Source organism: Ptychodera flava (assembly GCF_041260155.1).
Source record: "Ptychodera flava strain L36383 chromosome 3 unlocalized genomic scaffold, AS_Pfla_20210202 Scaffold_26__1_contigs__length_13983176_pilon, whole genome shotgun sequence".
In the NCBI taxonomy this organism is placed as follows: domain Eukaryota; kingdom Metazoa; phylum Hemichordata; class Enteropneusta; family Ptychoderidae; genus Ptychodera; species Ptychodera flava.
In genome coordinates this window covers 643,618-665,262 of record NW_027248280.1, presented here as the reverse complement: position 1 = coordinate 665,262, position 21,645 = coordinate 643,618, and the positions used below count along the sequence as shown (strand labels likewise).

At 36.9% G+C, this 21,645-nt stretch overlaps 1 protein-coding gene across 1 annotated transcript; it reads left to right on the top strand.

Annotated features, from left to right (window-relative positions):
* Positions 1–2,805: 2,805 nt before the first annotated feature.
* Positions 2,806–20,707, top strand: LOC139125994 (protein white-like). The gene is made up of 18 exons (XM_070692063.1): positions 2,806–3,162; positions 3,929–3,977; positions 4,491–4,677; positions 5,047–5,118; positions 5,666–5,764; positions 7,160–7,326; positions 7,960–8,128; positions 8,821–8,922; positions 9,969–9,997; positions 10,312–10,417; positions 10,736–10,867; positions 11,777–11,869; positions 12,243–12,300; positions 12,899–12,975; positions 13,335–13,440; positions 13,942–14,042; positions 18,768–18,850; positions 19,528–20,707. Exons 1-15 carry the CDS (start codon positions 2,892–2,894, stop codon positions 13,371–13,373), a joined length of 1,650 nt encoding a protein of 549 aa, XP_070548164.1. The 5' UTR covers positions 2,806–2,891; the 3' UTR covers positions 13,374–13,440; positions 13,942–14,042; positions 18,768–18,850; positions 19,528–20,707.
* Positions 20,708–21,645: the final 938 nt, after the last annotated feature.

The window sequence follows — 21,645 nt, the reverse complement described above, 5'->3', positions numbered from 1 at the left end:
CCTGTACAGAGAGAGGAAAATGTGGTGAAATGTTGAGCATTTGAAATGGCAAATACATATCTCTTAAAGACTCTCAGTACATATAGCGAAATTGAGACTTGGAAAGAGCTATTGCAGTTGCCAACAATAATACTTCAATTTACATATAATTGAGCTGGAGTCTACAATGTTAGTTAAGGATTTAAGTATGTTTTTCGCGGAAGTTAATGTAATTAGACAAATAAACTCTTTTGCTGTAAAAAATATATGTATGCTTTGAAGTGTCGCTCCTTGAACTCTCTGAAGGGCATAATATTTGGGCTTTTTATTTTGCTTCCATTTTAAGAACCGTTCTTTATCTAAAAGCGGGTTATAACAAATCCCCCAAAATGATTGGAATATACAGTGAGTAGTATCTTTGGCATGGTCATTTAAAATAGTCGGTGGCGAACACGTCAGATTTTTAGATTAATGATTTTGTACTATATATCCTTGGGAAACGGAGATACGACTTCTAAAAAAAGGCTCCATACGTAAACATCAAAATGTAGACGCCGTGCCGTACTGTTCCGATGTAAAGTGCAAAATATTCTAAATGGTTTATTGGTTAAAATTCTCAATGGACGTGAATGCTTGGAAACTTTCATCGTTATATATAGACACATACCTGATACACTCGAACGGGTTTTTCTAGCATTTGACCTGTGCAAATTCACTAGGAAATATTTTCAGTCCCGTCGGCTTCATTGCAGTCACTGCTTAGTAATTGCGATGCGATGAATACTACTTCAAAAATTCCAAATTGGTGGTAGCGATTTCAAGATTGTGTCAGACTCTAATGAGATCATTGACCTCTCGACTTGAATTCAATAACACTGCATTGGTAGACACTTCGATGTATTGATTAGACAGTACGTTTGTATTTTAACTACTGTTGTCAAAAAAGTACGTTTATGAAACAAATATAATAAACATACATACAAAAGCTATAACCATTGGCCCTTTGAGGACAGTAGCACCCTCTGCTTTCTTAGGTGGATTGTAGTTGGGTGCTGCATGGAATAATTTAATGTCCATCGATGGGAGTCAATGCTACAAACATGACAAACTTTCGTGCTTAGACCAATGTGTTACATGGGGTGAAGCTCTTTGAAATAATTGACAGAAGTGTTTATGAAATTCTGCAATGTCAAGGTATAGCTAGAATGAGCCCAAATCTTCTGCAAAGAATAATTTCAACAAGTGTCAGTTGACAATGGGAGATGACTAGTAAGTGCTTGAAATTATTTATGTAGAGCGCAAGATACATCGTAACAATTTACAGATAAACATGTACGTCATTCATGAAGGAAAATTCACATTAAATTTGCATATCAAACAATAGTAATTCAGGTACTTTGCATAAATGATTTACATGTACCTAGTTTCGATGTGCCTGCCACTTCTAATCCTTTATTTAACGTAGTAAGCATACCTTAAGAATTTCCATATGCACGTCTATTACATAACATAGTAGCAATAACAATCTTTTGAAAGGAGTTTATTTTCAGTCTCATGTAAGCACTCCCATTTTTGTTCCGAGGATTGTTCGCATTTAATATTGTTTAATTTGTTGCATTTTAGAATCTGTGTTCTTTGAAATGTATTTACAAAATGTTCAAATGTCGAATTACAATTGCTCTTCACATGAACAAAAGATACGTTATTTCAATCACTTTGCCATCCCTTGACGAGCCATACTGGAAACTAGGTTTTGGTTGTTGCCTAAGACAATGGACTCTGGTTGCTTCTGTACACGAAACATTGACTAAATTTGATGTCCGTCCTGCATGCGTTAGTTAATCGATATTTCCGTATCTTTTGTTTGCTCCAGTCGGTGTTTTAATACAAAACTAACATTGTAGGCAGAAAGATACATTGTAACTGTGACTTTCAGATCAAAGATAATTTTCCTAAAAAACTATAAAAATCGATGTTTGTTTTTGAACTAAAATAATCGCATCGCTGTCACGTGTCATAAAATTATTCATCGAACGGGGTGAAAGTATATATGTGGCGGTCAGATCTGGCTACTTAAGTTACCAAAGGGCAATTTATATTTAAGAGATTGTTTGTATCATTTTATATTCTTATTTCGACGAGAAAGATGTTTGAGAATTAGGAAAGTGTGTTCTTAGTCACGTGATTCGTCTGAAGTCGACTCTCAAGCCTTTAAATTTTTGTCTTACCAACGGTCCATCTGTGCGAATTCAGGAACCGTAATGGAAAGTTGACATATGTTCATTTGATATCCTAGATATTGGTAAAAATAAATAGAATACTTCAACATGAAAATTCAAAGCCTTATTACTAACAAACGAAGCATGAACACGCTGGTTACAGAAACTCGCAAGCTATTGAAACGATCTCACCTCCTGTACTCGCACGTTTCCAATGAAGCGTGCAGACAAGTGAGTGATTACTGAATTTGTGTGTCAAAACCAGTTAGATGTGTATCACTAAATTTTAAAGAGGACTTTTTTCTTCACCGGGTAAAACATATCTGATAAGTACAAAATTTAGTAAAGTTTTGTCAAGACGATGAATCAAAAGGTATACAGTCAAATAAGCATGTTAATATTGGCTCCTATAGGCAGAAAAGCAGTTGTGAATCATTCTTTATATCGTCTTTTTCTGTGGTTAACCTCTTACAAAAATATTTATCCGCTAACATCCATGCCGATGGCTCCTCATTCCTCGAAAACGTATGACGTGCTCTCCTCCCAATCCCATTGATTGATTAGCGAAACATTGGTCACGTGCTTTGGGAGACCGGAGATTAAAGTTCACCTCAGTATAGGGCGACGGAGGCACCACATCGCCTACAGTCACTGGACAAGTGTGTTCCTTGGGCGACGGAGCTTCTACGCGAAATGTCAGACGACATGGGCGAGAATGAAGGGATCCCTCTCTCTGACAGGCAGCGTTTTCAGGACAGCGGAAAGAACTCGCTCTGCAATAGTGAGGAGACTTCCTTTACGTCTTTTAAGTTCCAGACACCTCGGACGCCGACTCATTTTCAAGACAAGGGGCTGGCATTAACGTGGGATGGCATAACGGTGCGAACAATCCCGAAGAGAAGCCGTTTTCTATGGAAACGAAACGACATCATCAACGAGCAAGCAAAAGAAATTGTCTGTAGAGGTTAAGTAAAGTGAATACTGTTCCAGTTTATGAAATGCAGCCATTTTTCCCCAAAATAGAAAGTTTGACTCAATTGTTTTACCTGTCTAGTTTGGTGTACCCGCAACTTATAACTATTGATATGATGCAAACACGCGTCGTATCAATATCATCTTCCAATCGCAGAGTTACAAAACATCATGCTTTCCATTGCTCTTCATCAATTCGCATAGAGCCCGTAGCACCTTAGTAACCTGTCGATCAATTAACAGAGGTGTTCATGTGATTTCCTGTATTTATGACGCCAGAATCAGATTGCATTTTTCTTGTTTTGTAACATGATACGATGGAAGGGCAATATCTGTAGCCTTTGACACACACGCATACAGACAGCCAGACAGGAAGAGCTACAGACGGGCAGACTGACACGAAGACTGACAAAATGGAACGTAATAATAATTTATTAATTACGATTAATAATTAGCCCGTTACGATGGCGAATCGTGTTCACACAAGCCGTCAGTCCGTGCAGGGATTTGATTTGTTTGTGGCGTGAAAAATGGTGCCGCCGCATCAAGATTATAAAAGATTATATACGTATCAAGATTATAAAACATGTTTGGCCATTTTGATAGACACCATGCTTTGACTGTGACTTCTCTTGTTAGGTATGACCGATTTCAGTCTTCTTATACGTTGTTTATTCAGAGCATATTATGTTTTCGTTCCGTGATCGACCTCTGTGACCTTTTTTATTTATATTCAACTCTATTCAACTCTTTTGCAGTTAGTGGCTATGCACACCCTGGGACATTGTTAGCAGTACTTGGACCTAGGTAGTATACTACATCTTGATTTCAAGATTTTTTACTAGACTGTAGTCAATGGAAAAATCAGTGGAAAAATCAGTGAACGTATCAAGTTACATTCCCTGCAGTTGAATTTTTATAATCGGGAAAACGATATCCACCACCATAATCGTTACTTTCCTGTGCATATCATGTGGTGCTTCAACTTGTATTCACGTCACGGTGGTGTCGGGGAGTTCTTCAAAAATATTAATGCAGTTTTGGCGACGGAATGCAATTAATAACAGATGTTATTGAGATGATCATTTTGAGGCGACGAATAACTTCACGGTCCATGCATTCACAGCAGGTCACCATCGAGTTACAAATATGTATGTTTTCGTTATTGTTGTCAGAAATTTTATAGACTTTTCATTAGATAACAAAAATAGAATTATGTGTCCTACTGCGACCATCCTTTATCGGTCAGTCTTTTATTAACATTTATATCTGGCAATCTGGTCGCTTAAACGTTTTTTTTTTTAATTTTGTGGCTTACAGCGGTAGCGGAAAATCCACTCTACTGGACGCAATCACATTTCGTACGAAGAACGGACTTGAAGTTGACGGCAATATCTTGACCAATGGAGAACCCGCAGACGACTCCATCACCAGCGATATGGCGTACGTCCAACAGGAAGACATGTTTCTGTCGACGCTCACTGTCAGAGAGCATTTGCAATTTCAGGTATACGAGTTTTAATGCTAAATGCATTTTGACTCACTCTCTTCATTTATATGCCCATCTTTGTATTTGACCTTCTTTCTCTGTCTAGGTCTCTATTCACGTCTTTCCTGACACAATAGCGCTATTATTGTTGATTGTGTTCTGTTTTAGATCTCCAATCGAGGCTCGACCTACCCGTCATTGCCAAAATCTGCTCCTTCAATTTTATGTATTCACCAATACCTTCCGTCTGTCTGAATATACCCACCGTTTCAAAAATCTGCTCGTTCAGTTTTATTTATTCGCCGATTAACTCACTCACTCTCTCTCTCTCTCTCTCTCTCTCTCTCTCTCTCTCTCTCTCTCTCTCTCTCTCTCTCTCTCTCTCAGGCAATGTTAAGAATGGATCGGGAAATAACCGGAAAGGAGAGACATGAACGAGTTGAAGAAGTAATAGGAGAGGTAAGAAACGTATCTGTATTAGTATTCGAAAGGAAGACGCGAAACTTGAAAACTTGCGCAAGAAACTCGCAATGTATCAAAATCCCCCATTTGTTTGTTTCGATCTTATTGATGTCGCTGAAAAGACTTTCCTCCCCAAATTTGGCGGAAAATCGAAAACTATACTTTTTTTCGATACTGGGATGTTACGCACATTACTTCAAAGGCACACATTGAAACAAAGACAAAGGTTTAGAGAAGACAATCGTAATATTAAGAGTCTATGAAGGCTAACCTATTCTGACGCTTGCGTATTCATCTAGACAGCGTTTTTAAGAAATTTTAGAAATTCTCTACCTACATGATACTCGAGACTGACCATATTAAATGTTGCCCCCCCTGTTCACTCGATACTTCTCGTCGCCGTCGTGTGTTTTGTTTCATTCATCCGAATATTTTTGGGTGGAAATTATCATTGACTTAAGGCTTTCGATAAACGTCGCTATGAAAGATAAAATCTACATGTGTATCGTCAAAACGCTTATACAATTTGTCATTTTCCACCCAGCTTGGTCTTACGGATTGCGCCAGCACTAGGATCGGTGAAGCAGGCACTGCCAACGGGATATCGGGTGGCGAGAGAAAAAGACTCTCTTTGGCAGCGGAGGTCAGTCTTTACAATCCTTTATCAGTATCATTGATCAACCATGAAGACTATGATTGTGATCCTAGCTATGTCCGGGGGAAACAATCCGCCATTCAGACCACTGCATGTGATACAAGGAAGGACGTCTAACCACGGAAGAAATAAGCCTTGTCTACTGACTCGAATAAGCGGGTCATGCAGCAGGAGCAGGAAGTAATTTTGAATCATGCAGTCAACATGAGTGTTTGGCGTCAGATGTATGCTACTTAGTATTTGTTTCCATAGGTACATTCATTACAAAAAGGCTAACTTCGTTAATTCGTCTTCAAATATTTTTTTCTTAAGGTAGTAAGTGCCTCAAAGTGAAAGATTTCAACTTTTGCTCCAACTCTCCCCCAAGGAATCTTTCAACGATTCTCTTTCTAAATCAAGAATAACCAGATATGAACTGAATATGCTCACGTGTTTTTACAACAGGTTCATTATTAGGCGTTTTTGAGTTATCGTGTAAACAGACAGACAGACAGACAGACAGACAGACAGACAGACAGACAGACACACACACACGGACAGACAGACAGACATCGCTATGGCATTAGCCCACGTGTGAAACACGTGAGCTAAAAATTGGGGCTCACCGAGCCAATTTCAGTACGGGGGAAATAAATATATCCCAAGATTAACCGATATTTGAAATTCAAAATGGTCACCATTCCTGTGTTAACTCCGTGGGAAAAAATATAATTTTCGAATTGTGAAAAATCAAGCCGGTAAAATGTTTTCTTTCAGCAAGAGCTTTAAAATCAACCAGTGAGAGTCCGAATGTCGGTCCCCGAGGCACGTTCTACCTAAACGTGTTTCTAACTCATACATTGTTTGCGTTTAATTTGCGAAAGCGTTGAGTTTTCATCGACTTACGCCGTAGAGGGCAGTGGACAATTAATCCAACTGTGTGACAATAGTGAATACACGGGCGGTTTTTGATGCCGATTTAGCTCCACTTAAATTACAGTGAATAATATCGGCAGTAAGATCATGAAACTGTATAGCCGTGGGAAAATCCTGTTCCTAGGGAGTTGAAATCATGATATCGTCGTCGATTCGGGGAAGGGGTTTAAGATCGCAGGTGATGGATTCGTTTGCCAAGCGCACGATATAATCATCTCTAGTCTTTAACAGCGCTCATGTTACCCGGATAGAATTATTAACGAAAACTCCATTAAAACACACTACATCACTTTTTAAAACGAAAATGAAAAACGTAAGAGACTAATCGGACGAGTAAACAAAAATAAAGGTATAAAGATGAACCGCAAACACTCGCAAAGAAACAATATGCACATTGATTTTGCTTTTGGCAAAGAGTATATAAATGAAAACAAAATTGTATAAATGTTTATAATTTTATATCGTTAGATCTTAACAGACCCGCCCATATTGATCTGTGATGAGCCTACAACAGGACTCGATAAATTCATGGCGGAAGTTGTCGCCAGCAAATTGAGTGATTTATCGACCAGCGGACATACTATTATATGCTCTATTCACCAGCCATCGTCAGAAATATTTCAACATCTAGATAAGTAAGTACAATGTATATACTGTCATTAACTTGTTTTTGTTTCATTGCTCCTATTTTTTTCGGGGGGGGGGTCAATATCTTGTCTGTCTTGCTGTGTGTCTGTCTGGCTGTGTGTGTCAGTATCTGTCCGTCTGTGTTTCTTGCGTGTCTGTCTGTGTTTGTTTGTGTGTGTATGTCTGTCTGTGTGTTTGTGTGTCTGTCTATGTATGTATGTATGTATGTATGTATGTATGTATGTATGTATGTATGTATGTATGTATGTATGTATGTATGTATGTATGTGTGTATGTATCTATGTCTCTATGTATGTATTTATGTGAGTATATATGTATATCTATGCTCGAAACTATGTATATATATATATATATGTATCTATGTCTCTATGTATGTATCTATGTGAGTATTTATGTATATATATGCTCGAAACTATGTATATATATGTATCTATGTGTCTATGTCTCTATGTATGTATCTATGTGAGTATTTATGTATATATATGCTCGAAAACTATGTATATATATGTAGTGACGAATAGACCTATGTGTGTACCTTTTGCTTTAAGAATAATAATTATGTTCCAGGGAAAGAATAACAAAAAACTTCTGATTATCTTTCGACGTTTGTCAATGAGCAGTATACTGATGCTGTGTGAAGGGCGTTGTGCTTACATGGGTCCAAGAGACGAATTGGTAGAATACTTCAGTGGTATCGGCTACAACTGTCCAGAAACCTATAATCCTGCTGACTATTTCATAGAAAAATTATCAACCGACCCAGATATTCCAGATACAGACATCCAGCAGGTAGGATTTTGCATTAGACAAGCATACAAAGTGCATCATATCATTTGATTTTTGTCGTGTAATTACCACTATTGAAGCCAGGCCGAGCGTAAATATTTTCATTATCGACTATCGGCTATTGGCTACAGGCAGAACAAGATGAAAGCCAATAAGTTAAACAGTTTGAAACTCTAACAAAAGGAGAACCGAGAAGTATTCATAACTTTTCCGACACTTCAAGGCAGGGAAACAGACTATCGAATTGGTGGTGAACGCAATGCACACTGCCTCTGTAACTCCATTTTCAGGACCAAAATTAGTTTCCGGATGTAAACTCAACGTTGGTACACAGAAAGGCGTTGTGAGTGTGTTTTAATTTCTGAAAAATGTATTCAGCTGTGAAATTCGTTAAAAGTGTATCTTGATAGACTAAACACAATCGGGACTGCTTTGGGATAATTGGATGGTGAAGTAATGTCGGTTTAATCTGCAAATGTAAGCTTATCTGCTTTTCTTTTTAAGTTATTTGTTTTTGTCAGTAATTTGTAATATTACAACGTTCAGCTGTAGGGCACCTAACACTTTTGAGAAATTTAAAAAATAAGAAGATCCAATTTTCCCAAAATAGTTCCAACGTGATTGTATTTACATTTTTCTTCATGTTAAAACATTCTTTCCTTTAACATTGTACAAATTCTCTTTATCTATCCAAGACAATATGCAATTGTTTTGATCAATCTAAGTACTACAACAAAGTTCAGGAAGTTCTTCACGACCAAATGTTTAAAGGAAGAACACAGAGAAAGTCTATCATGGTAAGATTGTTAATATATCAGTCGTGTCGGTGTATGAATGGCTGGGTGTAGGAAAGATATATATAGATATATATTCTAAAGGATAGTACAAATTTAAATGAAAGACTCGCCTCAAATCGAAACTTTAGACTTTTTTGGAAATGTTCCTTTGTATCATTTAACATATTACGCGAAACAACATCGATGTATTACTGTTACATTAATTTTTAAATTCTCTGAAACGCTTGTTGTACCTCGACCTTATGATTACTTCCTTCGTAAGTTTATACTTTATATCGAGTTCATTTTTGAAAACTATTTCAACGGGAAAATTAAAATCTGCAATTTAAAATTTGCGAAATCATGCTTAATTTTGCAACTACAGTTACAAATCTTACAGATTTTCTTTGCATGCCTGTGATTTTACTCTCTTTACAGTCTGTTAAAATAATATTGATAGTGATATTTAAATCACTTTCCATGTAAATCTGTTGGTGATGTGTTCCATCCGCTTATTCCGGTATCTGGACGCAATTGAGCATTTTAAAAACCTATTTTCTAGAGAATCTACATCATCACAACAGAGCAAAGTGACTTTTATCTTCCAAAAATAGAAACCTTTGTTATATGAAGGTTAACGATGCAAAAGCTTCCAACAGCCAGGAAAAAAAATCGTCAGTCACTGTAACCTTGTGCTATTAGAGGGAGAACATAAAATCTACTTATATTTGAAATGCAAACGTGGTCTCTGCAGTCTGTGGTTACTCGAAGGAGAAATTAAAACTTTTAATTTTACAAATATATGACGGCAAAACCTTGTTTAGCCCACGAAATTCAAAGTAAGAAGGACAAGAAGAAGATCATTAGTTTTAAATATTGGGACTTTGAAAAAACTGGCCCCGAGGTGCATGGTAATTCAGAATAGACTACAGTGTGCTGCAATAGAAGGATACTTTTGGAAGCATATGCATGTATGCTATGATGTAATCCATTGACACACGTGCTTTTGCACACCAGGAAACCCGGATAAAACTTCTGAATATCATTTCTCATGTGCTTTTTTCCAGAAAAAGTTGAAAAGCGTTACAGAATCAACGTAAGTCATAATGCCATACTCCAATTGGTAAATACCAGAACTATGACTTCGATGTGCGCGTCTGACGATCATGTTTTAACACGGATAGGCTACTATCGAACTGTAATACACGGGATCTATTTTACAGTCTACCCAAAAACGTGTCCGGCGCAGTTTTGAGAGTGGATACAATCTTGAAGATGTATATGATCGTTCTTTCACGCCTTGTAGCATTAAATTAATTATCATTAAATTTACAAAATGTGTTCTGTAACTGTTCTTAGTATTTCTCTGCTTAGAAACCCCATACTTATTCAGGCGTGTCATTTCAACAGATATAAGAACAGCTGGCTTACACAGTTTGTAGCCCTTCTGTGGAGATGTGCAATACGTACGATGAGAGACAGGGGCTTGCTGAAAGTTCGATTCTACTCGGCTTTGGTAAGACTGTAAGCTTATAAGAATTCCAAGTTGAAAATTTTACTCGAACCGTTTCCAGTTGGGTATCGCTTGCCAATTATAATTACTTTGCTTCCGATCTGATGGCAAATAAAAATACTCTTTTTTGAATTGTGCGTGATTGTTACTCAGAATTCATTCATGATTATATGGCGAATTGAAAACAAGTTAAATAAGATCTCATAAGAACATGATAGATAAACATTGCAAAGACGTGCATATAAATTATAGTATGACACTGTGCAATCTTTACGCTTTTAAAATGACGGATCGTATATGACGTATTATCCCACTTTTTAGGTCATGTCCCTTTTTATTGGTTTGGCCTACTTTCAAATCCCATACTCGCAGAGTGGCGTACGGAGTATCCAAGGAATGTTGGCAATGATGATATACCTGGTTGGCATGGACTCTTTCTGGCAAACAATACGGGTAAGTGTACTCATCAGTGTCGTCATGTTGTCTTGATATACCTGAGTTAGAGCACACAATGTAGTCAACCAGTGGTTCAAAAAAGTGGCTTGAGCACTAACACTTCTGAGAAATAAGGGCAATAAACCAATTTGCACAGGTAATGAGAACATTCTTCATGAAGGCAGACTATTTTCTCAAAATTGTTAGATATCAAAAAAAAAATTTAGAGGGAACGCATAATGTGACCATATTTCAAGCGATATAGCCAAAAGTATTGTAGCAATGATACAGACTTTTGATGCATTCCATTAGAGTTCTGAGTCTACAAAACAAAAGTTTGAAAATCTTTTAAAGATTGTTATTATTCATGAATTGTTGAATTTTTCTTCAAAGTGTGGGACAGTTTTGTTGATATCAACAGTAACCACACTGTGTTCATTTTAGCCCAACCCTTGAAAATTTGACAGTGTATTTTTTCAGGATGTTGTCCCAGTAAAGGTTTCTGAATTATTAAAAGTAATACTCTGTGGAAGGCTCCTGCCCTTCGAGTCCCAGATGCCTATTTAACCCTTTGAGTGCTGTAATTTTTCACACCAAAATTTTAGTGCAACATTTAACCAGTTTTTATGAATTTTTCTGTAATTTTAAAATAATTTTGGACCAAATGAATATCACATTTCATTTGCTACAATTTTTCACCAAAAGTTTGGCAAAAATTGGAAAAAATTTGACTGGAGCACATTTTATAAAGGTGACATAAATTGACTTGGCGCTCAAAGGGTTAAAATGTTTGAACATCCAATCCATTCCTGTGTGTGATTTATAATACACTTTATTAAAATTCGAACACAAAAAGTAAATATCTAACAATTCCGTCCCAAGTATCGCAACCAATAGACTAAGATAAATGAACAATTTTTAACTCAGAGTATACAACCAGAAGCAGTCCTATTCTTTCGTGAACATTCTAGTGGAATGTACAGAACAGACGCATACTTCTTGGCGAAGAGTCTCATGGAGGTATGTATTCCTATGGAATGTTTCGTCATAGGTATCTTCGTTAGTATTATGTAAAAGAAGGTGAAGGTTTCAGTTGTTTTTCGGCCTATCGTATCTATGAGTAAATGATGTTCAGGATGTGCCTTGACTAGTTTTATTCTAAAGGTCAAATGTTGCAACTATATCAAGCTATATTTACCGGATACCATACAATTCACTGATTTTGTATACATCTGGAAAATCAAAAAGATCAGTACAGATCAGTATTACATGCTCTTGATTTTCATAAAATAACCTCTAACGTCAACTTATCGAACAGCACAACTAAATAAAGTAATACAGCAAAAACATTATCTCTATAGAGTTAAATAAACTTTACGTTTCATAATTGTAGATTCCGATTTGCTTAATCGTTGCAATTCTCGGAGGATCCATCTCATATTGGATGACAGGTAAGGATTAAATAAAGTCCAATACTGCTCAATTAACGAACATAACGGTTAACACTGAGGTGTAAGGACAGAGAAAAGGGGAGAACAGTTATTTTCTACCGTATTATCAGTCAGTTATCACCCTACCATGCGATTTTCTAGCCCGCTACCCTGTTTTCCTTCGGCCTCACACACGAGAGGTATTCAATTGAACCCTTGTCAGTCCGGTTTGTTATATCTCTTCTCTGGAGACAGGGCATCCTTATCTTTTCTCTGTGCTAAATACTTCTTTGTCTTAGGGATGACACGTAATAAACTCCATGAAACTATTATTTTACTATTTTGACCAGCGAACTCGTTAGCTTATATAAAATAGGCCACAAAAATAGCCGTACTTCTGTGATCTTATCCAGCGCCTCGCTCCATACTATTCGGGGAGTGAGGGGGCGGGGTCAGTAAAAGGTCTAAGTAGACGATTTATAAAAATCAAATTACCTTCCAGCAGTCATGGCAGTACATCTGAGTATTTTATCTCCCAGTCTTGAAGGTTTTGAAAGACAAAGTAGGAAGTAAAAATATTAATATTCACTCAGATGTCTTTGTGATTTACCTTCTTAAGGTTTAAATCCCGAGATAGAAAGATTCTTCACATACTTGTTCTTGCTATTGTTGTTGGGCTTGCCGCCTCTGCACTCGGTAAGTTAATATCGTGAACTCTTTCGTCATCAAAAAATAAATAACTATATTTACATGGAAACAAACTCATATCTCTCCTAATTATAAGTGCTCTTCAATTATCACGATATGAGTTTTGAACCCTTATCTATGGCTTCAGTTAGTGTATAACCAATTGCGCAAAATTTTGCACGATTCTAAACGTATAGGATTTTGACATTACTGAAGCACACATTACAGGCAACTTTTGTTGAAAATCTGCTGAATACAATTGCTTCGAACAACTATATCCTAGACAACGTTTAAATACATTTTGTGTTTTTAACTGTTCTATGCCATCACATCCTTATTATTTCTTGACCGCCACTTTTAAATTGCAGGTTTTACGGTGTCCACGGCGTGTACTACAGATGCCATAGCTTTGGCCGTCAGTGTCTTCATAATTATGCCAGTTGATATATTCACAGGATTCTACATCAACGTCGAGTATGTATAACACTGACATCTGATATGAATATTGACTAAGGCCCATCAGTATAGCGTTGGCATGGTTTCAGGTTTGACTTGTCTGCTGCTGTAAAGCTCAAATGATATACTGTTGAAACTTGAACCTTCTCACGTCCTGTTTTATCGGGTATTTGTACTGATATTAACATACATGTATGGGTATACACTAAATATATAAAGTTACCATAGTATTTAGTAAGACAAAGTATACAATGCTCTATTGGCTGCCAACACACGTTTGTTTGAATGTTATGGTGAAGTGTTCTTGCTGTCGTATACTATAATGGACAGATATCGAATTAAATATTCATGGTCATGTTCATGTTCACAGAGAGGTAAATATTCGAAGTTGGCAAAGGGATATAACGGAAACGAACTCTATTCGCATTGAATTTTATCGCTGTGATAACGTTCTGCGTCGTAAAATAATCTGTGAAATCCTTTCATGTTGTGCTGATAAGCTAAACCTTACCTTCATAGGACAATCCCTGTATACCTGCGTTGGTTTGAGTACATATCATACACAAGGTACGGTTACGAGGCACTGTCTATCAACCAATGGTTCGAGTACGGAGACCTTGGTAAGACCATAGCTGTTTTCTTCAAAGAGTGGGAATATATATTATAGCCCAAACAAGGGACTATGTGCCCGAGGGTAGGTGACCATTAGCCAAACGTAAGGAGGGTCAATGGTCTCCTGCCTCGAGGGTACAAAGTCCCCTGTTTGTGCTAAAATGCTTTATTACATGCCTTTTGTACATAGTTTTCACGCCAAATCTTTCCACGGGGTTTATTTGTGCATAGAACAATTTTCATCGTCGAATGGCGCACTGACATATTTAACTCAGTGTTATGCGAGTTATCGATTTTTCATGCATAATTTCTAAAGAAAACGGATTTCCTATGTAAAACATGTAATTTGAACATTTTTTCAATACCAAAGTTGTCAGGTTGAAAATAGTTCCGGTTCACTTTCAGTCAAATGATGACTAAGCGGCCCGCGATGTCATAATCGAGTTATCGTTAAACCCTGACACTGCCCATGCTTCTAAGTATAATTAGATATATATCAGATCAATATTTGTTGCACGTATCATCAAGTTTGGTGCGGGAATTCCAGAGTTATGTCACTAATAACAAAAGTTCATTAAATATGCAAATGAGCAGATAATTGACATGACACTCACAGTATCATCATAATGTTCTGAGATTGTCATCTGTGAAAAGTTTTATGAAATTTTGTGTAGTATTTCTTGATATATGTCTACACTGTCATTACCGTCTCCATAGGGAAACCATTGTATGGAAAAAACTGCATAACTTCATTAATATGCAAGCCACACTGACCAAAATCTTATCAGTTCTTGCAAGTAGCATATGGTACCTGAGTACCAAATCTGACTTGGATCTGTTTTGGTGTTTTTGAGCTATCGTATAAACAGACAGACAGACAGACAGACAGACAGACACACACTCAAACACACACACGGATAGACAGACAGACATCGCTATGACATTAGCCCACGTGTGAACACGTGAGCTAAAAAGCGCTGTGACAAAAAATTAAAGATCAGTAAGCCGTTTGAAACAAGAAAGGTGGTTGTAACAAACGTACAATGGAATGAAACTTACCTGGGTGCGGAGAGTAGAACTATACTAGCTGAAGTGGAGGGTCGGAATGAGCAAGATCATGGCCGAAAAACTACTTAGATGGAAAAAAATAGTCTAAACTAGGGGTCCCCTAAGTGGCTGGAAAAAGGGAAGAGTAGAAAACGCAGGAAAGTAGCTTTGCCCTTCTCTTTGGTTAATGTCTTTGGGTGTGAGTGTATCGATTTCTTTATGTATTTTTGTTCACATAGTTTTCTTTTACGGGTATTCGTGGTGTGTACTTTGTGTAAACCAGTAGCTTGGAAGTGAGATGGACTGTGGTCGAGTTGATTGAAATGTTCTGAGACTGGGGTGGGTTTACGACTGCGGATTGTGTATATGTGTTCGTAAATTCGTCTTTTAAGTTCCCTTTTCGTTCCCCAATGTATTGTTTTGAACATTTTTGGCAAGTGATAATGTAAATGAGGTTCCGGGTGTTGCATGAGATTTTACCGATGATGTTGTGGGTTTTACCTGTAGTGGAGCTGGTAATTGTGTTGGTTTCTGTAATGAATTGGCATTGGTTGCAGTTACCGCAGCGTTTAGTTTCACCTGTTGTGGGTTGATGCGGTAGTTTTTTGAGATCTGCTCTTACGAGAATTTTTCTTAGATTTGGAGGTTGTCTGAAGGCTGTGATCGGTATTTCCGGAATGGCTTTGTTTATTTCTCTGTCCTCGGAAATGATACCCCAGTGTCTGCGTATAATGTTGGATTTCTTAGGAAGAGTGGAGTTGAAGTAGTAACAAAGGGGATTCTCTTATGGTGGAGCTTATCAGTAGGTTTGGTGGCAAGTAAGTCGCTTCTTTCTATGTTTCTGGCTTTGTCAATGCAAGTTTTGACTGTTTTGGATTTGTAGCCTCGTTTTGAAAAATGATGTGTCATTTCTTTGGTTGCTTTGTCATAAGTGGAAGTGTCTGAACAGAACGTCGATAACGGAGAGTTTGGCTCCAAATGACTGAATTGAAAGTATGTTTAGGGTGGCAAGATGTTGGGAAAGGGATGATTATCTGTGGGTTTACTGTACATCCAAGTATGAATAGAGTTGTTTCGTATTGGACATATCAGTATCCAAGAAAGAAATGTGTTTTGAGCTATGTTCCATGGTGAATTTGATGATAGGTTGTATTTCATGACAGTGTTGGCGGAATTTCAAGAGAGCGGAGAGGCCCTGGATCCAGATAAAGCGGACGTCGTCAATAAATCTACGCCATTGTGTGGGCTTGAGGGGTGTTTATTAAGGATAATATTTCCAATTTTGTCCATTGCGAGGTTAGCATATGACGGGGCTACTTTAGAATGACGGGGCTACTTTAGAACCCACTTAGGGGACCCCTTCGTTTAGACTATTTTTGTCCATCTAAGTAGTCCCTCGGCCATGAACTTGCTCTTTCTGACCCTCCACTTCAACTGGTATAGTTCTACAGCGGGTAAAGCTCTACTCTCCGCATCCAGGTCAGTTTCATGCCATTGTAACTTTGTTACAACCACCTTTCTTGTTTCAAACGGCTTACTGATCTTAATTTTTATTCATACCGCTTTTCTATCTTTCTAAATCACTACTGGTTTTTAATTGCGTTCCTTACTACTATAGTTTTGGTTTTTTCACTCGCTGTAGTTTCAGTTTTCACAAGTATTGTAATTTTCATTTGATTTAGATTTTACCCTCAGTTAACCTTTTACAAGCCTGATTTTTACTTTGTATGTGCTCCCTTTTATTTGTCAGCTTTTATCCTGAAGAAGCCAACTTGTGTGCTGCCGAAACGTCGGTATATCTTAAATAAAGATCGTTAGAAGACAAAGAGTACTGATTGAACTGCCTTATAAATTATCTATGCTATGATCCTGGTGTGGTCCCGCACTCTACGTGCTGCTTCTATGGTTGTAGTTGGACTGACTCTTTTTAGAACACTCTTTGTAATTAGGTATATAACTCTGAAAATACGGCACCGAAGTCAGTGAAATCTGGTACAGATATTGATCTGATAATATCTAATTGTACTGACAAGCATTTGGCAGTATCAAGTTAACAAATAGCTCATTAGCATATTTTATGAAGTTCTGTAATTAGTCATATAACTCCGAAATAACTGCACCAAATGTCATGAAATAAATCTGCTGCAGATACTGATCCGACAGATATCTAATCGTGGTGTAAAGCATGTACTTTTGTGGAGTTAATTAAAGGTTCATTTGCATATTTAATGAACTCTGTAATTAGTGATATTACTCCAAAATTACAGCATGACATTTGATGAAACTTGCTATAGATATTGATCTGATAAATATTTAATTGTACTGAGAAGCATTGGGCGTGTCAAGTTAATAATTAGCTCATTTGCATATTAAATAAAGTTTTGTAATTAGTGATTTAACTCTGAGAGTACTTTGCGAAAGTTGATGAAACCTGCTACATATAATGATATAACAGATATCTGATTGTTCTTATTACACGCCTCACACAGGTGTCGATTATATTGGTATGAATTTGGTTTATTGACAGGAATATTGAAAAACATAATACAATAAATCCTCCTCAGCGATAGTTACTCTGGCAGTAGACTGTATACACGTCTAGCCTTATCAGCAGTCTGTCTTCAAATCCGCATCGTGTGCTCAACTGAACTGCTGTCAGAATATCCAATGTCTGTCTTTGTTCTTGTGTTTTGGTTAGTGATTATCCTAATGACGTCTGCAAACATTGCGTAACATCTCCTTGCACGTTGTTTTGTCACTTTAAAATGAGACAGGTCAAAGGTGCAATTGTTTTACAAAACTTAATAACAGTCAAAAAGTTATGCAGTAATTCATGTCACACTGTATTATTTCATGTGTCCAGTAGTGTATGATAAATGTTAATACATGTCAAGTCATCAGCAGTCAATTTCAATGGTTCATAGCTAAGTTTGTAATTTTGTCAAACTCGAAGTCATTCCTTCCATTCAGGGGTCACATTAGTAGGTCAAGTTGTTCTGTTGAGTAAACGCTAAAATTTCTAGTCTCTTAACTGGATATCCAACATTCTGTGAGACGTACTACTATTAATGAACCTGTTTTAAAACACGTGAGCACATTCAGTTTATATCTGGTAGTTGCTTGTATTGAAAAGGTGGCAACAGTTTCAAAATATTATATCACCGTGCAGACACCAATAGCACTCCAATTTCCCCTACATAGTTTGGTCAAACCTGACCATTTTATTGGAACTTTAAGGTAGATTTTCCGTAGAGCAGAAATGGGATGAGGGAATTCGTTGAGCATTTCAAACAGAATTCTGAAATGACATATTGGAGAAACATAAGCTGCATACAAGGAAATACAATAAAGTGATTTGATAAAACTTTTAGTTTTCAGTTCCTCTAGTATATCGTAATACAATATATATGTCCCTGATAACAATCAGTTAATCAAATACGCTACAGCGGCAAGGTTTAATTATTTAAAGGTATACAGTCACCTGTAATCTAAATATGCCCATATACGGTCAAAGGGGCGTTCCTTGGTATTCAAAATGCACATGTGAGGGCGCTGTTTTAAAAAAGCGGCCACCCGCTTAAAATCAGTGATTGGTTAGATTTTCTCTTTCCATGGTAACTGTGGCAAAATTGGAACAGATGACAGTGTACCTTTAACTTCCCCATTTCTATTCATCTCAATTGCAGCGTGTGACGTTGATTCAAATAAAACCGAGAATATTTGCCTGCCGGATGGTGATTCTGTTTTAGAAATGTACAGTTTTTATCCTGTGAGTATATATATATAAAACAACCTTGAAAGATGGATAAAACTGTAGTAAGTGAAAAATGGATAATAATAAAAAATCGTCATAAGTTCAAACAGGCCACAATTTTTAAACTTAGCTCTTTAGCACCAGCTAGAATCAATGAACAATTTAACGTTTTTAATCTTTCCCTTGTTTAATTGTTTCTTTTAGGTTCCTTTATCTCCACATTTCCTCAGTGAGTTTTTAGTGCTGACGAAGGGTTGTACCCGAAACGTTCATGCTGTTATTCTCTGCGATTTTGCAAGTGTTTTTATCTCCCGCTGGCCATTCAGTATTTTACCATTTAACTTGTTGCAATTTTATCCTCTGCTCTTTTACAAGTGATTTTACCTCCCGCTTGTCGGTCAAGTTTATATATATATATATATATATATATATATATATATATATTATATATATATATATATATATATAATATATATATATATATATATATATATATATATAATCTGATTGTATATCTCTTTTCTCTATTTATGTATGCATGTTAGTACTTCCGGGATGGATGGATGGTTGGATGGATGTGCTTACAGACCTAAGTATGTGTGTTTAAAAAGTTTAACTTTCATCAAGCCTTTTCAACCTGGCATGATACAACTGTATGTTGAGTTGCTCATACCGTTGACATTTTGTTTCAGAAACATTTTCCCATGGATGTGACAATGCTACTCATACTTGCCGTCGGATTTCAGCTGATAGCGTACTTGCTGTTGCTTGGTAGAACGTATCTGAAACTAAGTCATCGCAAAAATATGTGAAAGTGTGACACTTCTCCTGGCGATGCAAAGGAAGTTGGTGTGAATAACAATTAAGACATACCATCACAAGTCTTAGAGTTGACTATATACTAAAAGGCGTTGCCATCTTCTGAATAGCTAAGAATTCGAAGAAAAAAATTGTCATTAATGCTCCTACTTGAAATAACACGGTAACTTAACAATCGACTTCAAAGCTAGATGGACAACTTCTCAAGATATTCAGCATGTCTCAGTTGTCATCCCGATATTCTGATTTTACGAAAACGACAACGCAAATTTACAAGCGAATTCGATTATTGACTCTGTGATGGAACAAGAACGCAGTTGCCGATTACAAACTACCTCGCCTTCTCCTGTGTGCGATGTAAAGTATTGAAGACTGCAGCTTCAAACTTATTTTTTGAATGTGTAAGTTTGAGATGATATTTGCAATGCCAATGCGGGCTTTGAGTAAAGTCTATAATTTTCATGACGATTTACTTGGTACAACATACGTTACTTTCTTGACCTGTCTCAATGGGAATCATTAAAGGGGAAGTTACAGGACCGTTGGCGCACAATAGGGGATTACTGATGAGAAAGCCATTTGCATACACGGGGCGGAAGTTTTTGAATTCTCATAACATCACTTTGACCGTATGATAAATTAAATGTTTGAATAATCATGATGGGCACTTTTGTGACATATGCAAAGAGGGGTCAAATAGTCGTACAGGGAACACATTTTAAAACATATCCGTTCTCCCTCAAAAAGGGAACATTTTCTCAGTTTATTTTCGACTCAAGTTTAGTCACTATATAGTTACAAACATCATATGTAAGATTGATAATGGGACCAAACAGGGCATAAAGGATCTGCAGCGTGTTTTATTTATATTTGCACAGATTTACGATAATCCGGCTTTTAAAGGGAAAGTTCTTGTTTAAGTATGGTTATTCTGACAATAAAATTTGCATCCTAGGTTGCGAAAATAAAGACAATTCGAATTCGTCAAGTCTACATATGGATCATTTCGCTGTATCATTTTCACAATAAACATATTTCCGTTTGAAATGACTTTATAGCAAATGTTATAACTTGTGTTAAGTGTCCATGGCCTAACGCAAAATATGCAAGGCGCCAGAGAGCCGTCGTACCCTACGAGCACTTAAATTTGTATATCATTAAATTTGTATATCAAACGAACCTCATCACGGCATTTTCCTTACCGCTTTCAAAATGTTCAGTTCTATTACAAAGAATATAAAGTGTAGTCTAACATAAGCTCTTATATTTTTGTTCTTCAGGGTTTTGTGTCCCACTGAACACGTATACTCCAATCACAAATTGTTCACGTGCACATACAATACGCTATTGAGTATTTAATGCTGATAATTTGTTTGCGCACGCTAGTCCAGAGATTGTTATATTCGGGCTACTATGAAGTGGTGGTTATTACAGTCTGGGATTACACACTATGGCATTCATGTGGGAAGTATACACTTTTGAATTCATGTGGGAATTATTCACTGTGGCATTCATGTTGGAATTATACGCTGTGACATTCATGTGGAAATTATACACGGTGGCATTCATGTGAGGATTTTACACTGCGGGAATTATACGCCATGGCATTAATGTGGAAATTATACGCTGTGGCATTCATGTGGAAATTATACACAATGGTATTCATGTGGGGATTTTCCTCTATGGCATTTACACATACATATACACAGCAATTTGTTTGTTGTTTTTTATACAATCCAAATATGGTCTTCAGGCGAATTTTTTGCATTTTCATGTATAAAGCTACTTTTCAGGCATACGTCGCGCGATTACTTCCAAACTTTGCACAGAGAAAATACACTGTGAGTTATATATGCACATAGATTTATTATAATAGAAGTATTTCATGCTACGATCCAATATGGCCAAGAGATGGGCATTTTGTTCCAATTTTTACATCTGTCTAGCCATTACACAGACATGTAATGCCAGTTCTTTTTCAAATTGACCAC

Coding starts and splice junctions, on each gene's coding strand:
- LOC139125994 (XM_070692063.1), top strand. CDS start 2,892: ATGTCAGACGACATGGGCGAGAATGAAGGGATCCCTCTCTCTGACAGG. Junction 3,978..4,490: donor TTAGCAGTACTTGGACCTAG/GTAGTATACTAC, acceptor TGTGGCTTACAG/CGGTAGCGGAAAATCCACTC. Junction 5,765..7,159: donor GACTCTCTTTGGCAGCGGAG/GTCAGTCTTTAC, acceptor TTATATCGTTAG/ATCTTAACAGACCCGCCCAT.